The sequence below is a fragment of the Camelus bactrianus genome, chromosome 16, assembly GCF_048773025.1.
Source record: "Camelus bactrianus isolate YW-2024 breed Bactrian camel chromosome 16, ASM4877302v1, whole genome shotgun sequence".
Classification (NCBI taxonomy): domain Eukaryota; kingdom Metazoa; phylum Chordata; class Mammalia; order Artiodactyla; family Camelidae; genus Camelus; species Camelus bactrianus.
In genome coordinates, this window is record NC_133554.1 from 54251609 (window position 1) to 54259829 (window position 8221).

General features: G+C 56.1%; 1 protein-coding gene across 7 annotated transcripts in view; it reads left to right on the top strand.

The window, feature by feature from the left end:
- Positions 1–7472, top strand: part of GPRC5C (G protein-coupled receptor class C group 5 member C) — a 17490-nt gene extending 10018 nt beyond the window's left edge. For 5 of the 7 annotated variants that reach the window (XM_045513610.2, XM_045513612.2, XM_074343618.1 and 2 more), the window contains 3 exons: positions 1428–2513; positions 4761–4900; positions 6891–7472. In XM_045513610.2, coding sequence (XP_045369566.2) covers positions 1460–2513; positions 4761–4900; positions 6891–7070 — 1374 coding nt within the window. In that variant the 5' untranslated portion in view covers positions 1428–1459 and the 3' untranslated portion in view covers positions 7071–7472. The remainder of the gene's footprint in view (positions 1–1427; positions 2514–4760; positions 4901–6890) is intronic. The other 2 variants (XM_045513611.2, XM_010950826.3) reach the window with 1 other exon arrangement.
- The last annotated feature ends 749 nt before the right edge of the window (positions 7473–8221 follow it).

An 8221-nucleotide genomic window follows, 5' to 3' on the forward strand; every position in this document is an offset into this window, starting at 1 on the left:
TCCTTCCACTTGTCGATTATGAAGAGAGTTTTTTATCAACTGAGATGTAGGATTTTTTGTTTGTTTGTTAGACATTAACTAAGCAGGAATGGCAAACGCAGTAAGGGGTTAACGGTGTGCAAATCTACCCTTCGCCTTCAAAAGGGAAGAAAGGTGGGAGAATCATGCCATTTCCCTCCCAACCATTAGTGGTCACTATCAGCCCAGGAAAGCTTGGTTGCTGACTTTCTGGAGCACTCCTGGACCCAAGAGGTGAGAGAGGAAGAGGCAGGGTTACAACTAATTACTTAAACATAAGGGGTGATTTAAATGTGCAGTACCTGCCTTTCATAGAATTTTGGAATTTATAACATGCTTTTAGAGCATTTAAGTTATTTTCTGTTTTCCAGGTAAATGTAGTCTTTGATTGGAAAACTCATCAATTTGGTCTTTAATTTCTCTTAGCCTGCCTCGCTTTTTACCTCCACTTCACACAGGGAAAATCCAATTGGTATTGAGAGCAGGGTTTTGGTTTTCCTTGGTGCCAATCTACAGCATTGGGTAAGGCTGCAGTCCGGGATGGATCAAAGGAGTAGATGGGGTAGAAAGTGACCTTCCTTGTGTGAATAAAAGATCTTCTAGCTACGAAGCCTTGAAGTCTTCCATTATAGACTAATTCCTTCGGGTTCTGCTTTGTCCTTGCCTGGTTCTTGCTTTTAAAATGTTAATGCCTCATAGAATTAAGTCATTAACTCCCTAGCTGGGAAATTAGTTGACTTTATCCTTGTGACTCCAGCAACTGAGCTTCCAGAGAATTTTGGATTCTGAAGAGAAGCGTTGGCACTAAAAGTGGGAAAAGGAAGGGCAGTAAAGGGAAGTGGTAGGCAGGCATGGGGCGGGGCGGGGAGAGTTGATACAACTTCTTGACCGTCTCTTCCCTTTTTCTGGTTGCAGTTTATACCTGTTACAGTTGAATGAATGAATATGAGGCTGATTCTCGGTGGACTTGGGCATCACAGGGACAGAGTTGAGGGGCACAGTGTCTGGCCAGTCGAACTCTGAAAGTCCCAGGGCAGAGAGGAAGTGCTGAGTGGGTGGCACGCTTGGACTTACTCACAAACCTTCTCACCCCTCATCCTCACTGCAAGAGCTCAGGGAGTATTTGGACCCAGGTTGTGATTGGTGGAGTGTGGGGAAGGGAGGGAACCTGAAAATTCAGTCGTTTCTTTTTGCATGACTAGGAACAGGGATGACAAATGGGTTTCATTTCATTTGCCTCTCTGGTCAGTTGGTATGACTCCCAGGAGTTCTGTGTTAAGAAGGACTCTGAAGCCCAGAGGGTCAGTCTCATGATCAATTCACCCGGGTTCGGGATGCGGGGAGCAGCAGCTTGTGTGTCAGACTCTGGCTTCGAGGAGCGATTTTGCCTGTTCTCCCTCTGTCTCTAGGGACCCAGGTGGAGCCTGGCCTGGGAGCCAGGATGGCCGTCCACAAAGCCTTGCTGACGTGCCTCGGACTGCCTCTCTTCCTGTTCCCAGGGACTCAGGCCCAGAACTCTGCCCCACCTGGCTGCAGCCCGGACCTCAACCCCCTCTATTACAACTTATGTGACCGCTCTGGGGCTTGGGGCATCATCTTGGAGGCCGTGGCCGGGGCGGGCATCGTCACCACTTTTGTCCTCACCATCATCCTTGTGGCCAGCCTCCCCTTTGTACAGGACACCAAGAAGCGGAGCCTGCTGGGGACCCAGGTGTTCTTCCTGCTGGGGACCCTGGGCCTCTTCTGCCTCGTCTTTGCCTGCGTGGTGAAGCCTGACTTCTCCACCTGTGCCTCTCGGCGCTTCCTCTTTGGGGTCCTGTTCGCCATCTGCTTCTCCTGCCTGGTGGCCCACGTCTTCGCCCTCAACTTCCTGGTCCGGAAGAACCGCGGGCCCCGGGGCTGGGTGACCTTCACCGTGGCCCTGCTGCTGAGCCTCGTGGAGGTGATCATCAACACGGAGTGGCTGATCATCACGCTGGTGCGGGGCGGTGGCAGCGAGGGTGGCCCTCCGGGCAATGGCAGCGCCGTCTGGGCCGCCGCCTCCCCCTGCGCCATCGCCAACATGGACTTTGTCATGGCGCTCATCTACGTCATGCTGCTGCTGCTGTGCGCCTTCAGCGGGGCCTGGCCCGCCCTGTGCGGCCGCTTCCGGCGCTGGCGGAAGCATGGGGTCTTCGTGCTGCTCACCACGGCCACCTCCATCGCCATCTGGGTGGTGTGGATTGTCATGTACACCTACGGCAACAAGCAGCGTAACAGCCCCACCTGGGATGACCCCACGCTGGCCATCGCCCTGGCTGCCAATGCCTGGGCCTTTGTCCTCTTCTATGTCATCCCTGAGGTCTCCCAGGTGACCAAGGCCAGCCCGGAGCAAAGCTACCAGGGGGACCTGTACCCTACCCGGGGCGTGGGCTACGAGACCATCCTGAAGGAGCAGAAGGGCCAGAGCATGTTTGTGGAAAACAAGGCATTTTCCATGGACGAGCCAGCCTCAGGTGGGTCAGCGGACACGCTCCCCTCCCCTCCCCAGGTCCCCTTTGATCCCACGTGGTTTAGTGCAGGGCCGGGGCTAGTCTCCTGAGCACAGTGGAAGGTTCTAAAGATGATCCAGGTTTCTTCCTTAAAGTCCCTATTCCATTAAAAAAAATTTTTTTTATACAATTTTTTGGACTTTTTTTTTTAATCCTCTGGGGGATTGAACTCATGCCTGCTAAGCATGCCCTCGACCACTGAGCTATTTCCCTTCCCCACCACTGCATTTTTTAAAAAGATTTTTTTCCCTATATTCATGTAATTCATGAATATAGTTTTATTGTAAAATTTTAAACATTATAGATAGAATTTCCCCCCAATGTCTCCCCAATTCCACCCCATTCCTTCCTGTTCCATCCCCAGAACCGATCACTTTTGACTGATGTTTTATGGCTAGGTGCCTCAGTTTCTGTGTCTGTAAAATGGGGATAATAATGGTTCCTGTTTCACGGGAGTCTTCTGAGGATTAAATTAACGCATCTGCCTGGCACCGGAAAAGTACTCTAGCAGTATTAGCTATTAGCTATTATTTCCTATCATTATTACTTTCCTTCCACTGCTTGTTTTTCTATTATGTACATATCCATAGTCTTAGTTTCCTTTAAACGTCTTTTCAGTTAAAACTTTTTTTCTTTTTCATAAAAGTACGTGTGCCACATGGTGATCTGAACAACACCCCCTATCCAGCCAGCTTGTCCCCAAGCTCTTGCCCGGCTCTTTGTTAATGGGACGGGGTTCTCCTGGCCTGTGCCAATCCCCCTTCGAGAGAAGCTTGGGAGGCAAGGTGGGGGTGGCCATTCTCCAGGAGACTTGCCCAGATGCGCTCGCAGCTCCCTAAGAAAGGCGCTTTTCCTCTGGCACTTGTTCATGGTAAGGACCGCTGTCACCGAGCATGTCCTGAGTGCCAGGTGAGCCTTTCCTGAGGTGTCCGGGCACATGCATATCGCATGCTTTCTTAGCCGGCTGGCTCTGCACCCTTCATCTGCCATGACCCGGAAAGCCTGGACCCTGACCCCAGACTGTGCTGATCGAGATGTTTGGGGGAGCGCTTAAGACTTGGACTGCCTGATTGTCGACCATCAGCTCTGGGTCCTATGCCAGGGATCAGAGGCAGAGGCAGGGGAAGTTGCTTTCCTTTACAAGGTGAGGTCTCCGTGATCCCTGCTTTGGGGAAAGGAGTGATCCTTGCCCTGCCAGGCACTGGATCTTTGACCTGCTCACTGAGTCAGTGGTCCACGGGCATGGCCTGGTGCCAAGTGAGCGCACCGCGGATGGGGCGGGGGCGGGGCAGTCGTGAGGCCGGCAGGAGAGACTTGCTGACGAGGACAAGCGTTGGGAGGAGCCTCAGCTGCCTCCACCTTTGTTCTTAGTCAGGCCAGAGAGTCCTCAGCCTTTGTCCTCAAGGCAAACACTTCTGGGGCTGTGAGGGTTTGTTTCCTTTCATTTTTTTCTAATGGAAAAATCAATGGAGGGAGCCTAGCACTTAGGAGGCCCTCTGTAGCTGGGGTCCCTGAGAGCCTGCAGGAGCCGGGCATCCGCTGTCCCGGCCCTCGAGGCCCCGCCTGCTCTTGGGCCCCCGGGGTTTCCTCAGCAGCTTTCCTCAGAACCCCTGGGAGCACCTGGTAGGGTAGGACAGATCTAGAAATCAACACCCCTGAAGGCATGAGGAAGTGTTCCTGGAGTTGAAAATAGTTCTGGAAACTTGCCAAGGGGCCACAGGACAGGATGTGCATCCTCAGTCCCCCTGGTGGGGCTCTAGGTCTTGGGGAATCAGGGAGTCTTGCGCTAGGAGGGTCTCTGCCGTATTTACCCCAGCACCTGGCAGCTGGCCCACAGCGGCAGAGGCCAGAGCTGGAGGCTGGCCATCCTGGAAGGCGGCCGAAGGCCCATGTGCCCCTCTTGGCCTCTGGCCCCGGAGGACGGATGGGGATGTGAAGGTTGCTGACAGGAGCATTTTTTTCTGAACTGTCAGGTGAGGGGGGGGTCCCCACACTGTGGGCAAGTCCGAGGAGGGGGGCAAGCAGCATCGTGTTCTCTGTGCATCCAAACAAAGGGATGCTGGGCTCCGGAAAGGCCACCACACCTAGAGCCTCGCCCCCAGGGCTGGCCTAGCCCCCTTTCCCTCTCTCTGCCCTCTGGGGAGCCTCACTTGAGAGCAGGAAAGGGAGCTGAGAGCCCAGCCCTGGCACAGCTCCTGTGTTTCCTTGCAGGTAAGAGACCAGTGTCACCGTACAGCGGGTACAACGGGCAGCTGCTGACCAGTGTGTACCAGCCCACTGAGATGGCCCTGATGCACAAAGCCCCGGTGAGTGGGGTCCCCAGGTCCCCACACCATGTTGGGGCCATATGGGTGAGTGGAGGCATCTGATGCATCAGCCTTGGGGAACCCAGAGCCCCAGCTTCTGATGCCCTTTTCCCTGGGGTTGATGTTCCCACTGCCTTCAGCCACTGTGGTGGGACCTGCCTGCCCCATGTCATCGGTGCGTCACACACCCACTGAGGCCAGATACTGTGGCTCTGAGCTGCCTCTCTGAGCTGGTGGGAGCGGCCAGCATTACCCTAAGCAGGTTAGGGAGGGAAAGGGGGGCCTTGATCAGGCAGGTGCCATCCTTGGTAGACAGAGGACTGCATGGCAGGTCTCAACCACAGCTGTCCCAAGGGGGCCTCCAGCTCCCTTCCCCCCACCAGCAGGCAGCAGCTCTTGACCTCACACCTCCCCTGGGTTCTGGAAACCAGATGCTCCATTAGCCAAGGGAGGGGGCGGGAACAGGAAGCAGGGTGTTGGAGGGGGGTGAGATTCTTCCTCACTCCATATATGTTCCTCCTCCCCGGCTGGCTGGCAGTCGCTGTGGGGAGAGGTCAGTGACCCGCCTTGGCAGGATGCTGGGAACAGGAAGCAAGGGAGGTCAGCAGGGTGGCGTTCTCATCCCCCGCCTCGCCGTGAGCACCGGGAGCGGGGTGAAGCCAGCGCATTCCAAACTTTCAACCCCAACCCCTTCCCTCTCCCTGAGTCTGGACCTGGGGCTGGGCCAGGGAGAGCAAGCCGTGGCCAGGAGCCGGGATGGGCAGAGGAGTCCCTGAAGGACGTGAGCAGAGTCTGCCAGGCCCCAGCCGCCCAGGGGGCCCCACGGCTCCTGCTGACTACCTGTCTGCACTGAGTCCTGCTCCTGCGGGAAGGATCTGGACCCACAGACACTTTATCTAACACAGTAGCTCCAAGAACACGGGCCCTAGATGCCCAGCATTACCATCACCTGGGAACTGGCGAGCCCAGTGGTGTGATGGAGATGGTGAGCCTCTCTTCAGTGACGTCACCTTGATAACTTGGCGTTACCCAAGCCACGATGGGAGTAACCACCCACAGAAATCTGCCGACACTGCAGACCAGGGTTGGCAAACATTTACTGGCACGCCAAAGGGTGGGGCCCGCTAGTTGTGGGTATGGTTTAACAGACAGCCCAGGTGATTCTGATGCACAGCTAGCTTTGAGAACCCCCAATCTTGATGGTCCAGGAGCTACAAGGGTAGGGGAAGTTGGAGGTTGCAAGGGAGGACCACCCGGGTCTGAGTTGATTGAAGTTAGCATGGGGCGCTGGAGCTGCCGGGGTTTGGTGGCAGCTCTCTGCCTGGGTTCATCTCCCCTCCTGGGATGCCTCAGGGTTCTTGGCACCCCACAGCCGGCATCTCTCACCCTTAAAGGAACAGGACCACTGAGGCTCTGACCATGTTCCAGGCAGAGAATTTGGGTTTTAAATTTCCAGTACTTAAAACACTCAAACCAAAACCAGTCAGGTTTTAAGTCTCTAAATCAGACTGGCCAGCCCAGACTCCTAGATAAGAAATGTGTGGGACACCTTCGGCCAGGCACAGTGGCAGCTACAATGCTGTTGGAGTGGGTAGTGCCACTGTGAGCTCAAGAGTCTTGGAGGAAGGGAGCCTGGGAGTAGAGCCGGACAGGGGATAGATGCGCAGTGTGGTTCACCCTCCATCGGGCCCCAAGGTTTGGAAGCAGGAAGGGGCTGGAGAAGGGACTCTTCTAAAAAGAGCCATCCCCTGCGTGAAGCCCCAGGACCATCAGAGGTGACTAGGGGCCTCATTCTCATGCTCAGAGGCAGGGCCCTCTGCAGGGTGAGATAAGGAGCTGGAGGTCAGGGGTCAGCCCCTCCGTTTCCCGATGCAGAGTCATCCATCCCAGGCCGGCATTGGGGCTGGGGGCGGGGGGCAGGGGGGCGCACTAGGAGGGAAGGGGGAGCTGGCAGGCACAGCCCTGCAGGAAGCAGAGTGTTTGCACATCCGCCCCGGCGGAACCTGGCTGTGAGACCGCCTGTTCTTCCTTCCAGTCCGAAGGAGGTTACGACGTCATCCTCCCACGGGCCACCGCCAACAGTCAGGTGATGGGCAGCGCCAACTCCACCCTGCGGGCCGAAGACATCTATGCGGCCCAGAGCCGCCAGGAGACCACACTGCCGAAGGAAGGCAAGAACTCTCAGGTCTTTAGAAACCCCTACGTGTGGGACTGAGTCTCAGCACCAGGAGGAGGCGGGCAGATCCGGGGAGGCCTCTGGGCCGGGGCAAGGATCTTCCCAGGAGCCCGCTGTCTCCCCCTCCCTCCCTCCTCGCTGGCTCAGGGCAGGTCGTGAGCCTCTGCCATCTGCCAGTGTTCAGGTGGGTGTCCCCACCGACTCCTCAGTGTTTGTGGAGTCCAGGAGCCAGCTCCGGCTTCATGCCAGGGCCACCTCCGGCGGTCACGCTCCAGCCAAATAAGTGTCCTTCTGTGGGTGGTGGCTGGTCAGCGCCTACATTCTCTGCAGTCTTCAGAGAGAGTCCTGCAACCTTGAGAGACTTCGCAGGCGCTTCTGTCCTGGGTCCTGCTCCTCTGTGAGGAGCAGAGGAGCCTAATAAACACGTTTCTGCTTTATTAACCCTTCCTCTGGGAGTGTCGTTTCTGATCTGGGCTCCTGGCCTCCAATGATCCGCTCCCTCACCGCGGCCCATGGGTGGTTCTGTCTTTGTCCTCCTCCCTCCGAATCCAGCTCCCATGAAAACTTCTGCTGACCTTCCATCTGTGCAGTTAAGTAGCTGGCACTTCTCCACAGGGAAGGGTTCTTCAGCTGAGCCTGGGTCCATGTCCTGTGCGATCAGAATGGACCTCTGGGCCCGTCTCCCAGCCCCGGTCTCGTCCAGCACCTGGGCTTGTCTGAAACCAGGCAGCTTTCCTCTGGGACCCCTTCCACGGGCCCTCCTGGGCGGCTGGGGCGCGGAGCAGGGAAGGCGGGCCCCCCAGCAGGCTGTTCCGTGGAGGGTACGTGTAGGGGCAGATGGGCTGACTTCAGCCTCTCTTAGTGGGAAAGGTGGTGAGGACCCCTCAGGGGATGAGGTGGGGCAGACTGCTCCAGCTCTGAGATCACACTGTGTGTGGAGGGGAGGGAGTGATTCAGAGAGGACCCAGATTTGTTTACAAAGGTGGAAAGAGTTGGCCAGGTTCCGGTTGGTTTCACTCCTGGGCAGGAACTTAAATGCCCATTTGCTCAGTCCTTTATGGTAAAACCTTTCCACATCAGCTCATTTGAATCCTCAGGGCTGCCGGGTGGAAATGTGGGCAGGACCTACCTTACTCTCTCCTTTCCAGAGCCCAGATTCCAGAACCAGACCATTTAAGGGTTAGACAGGG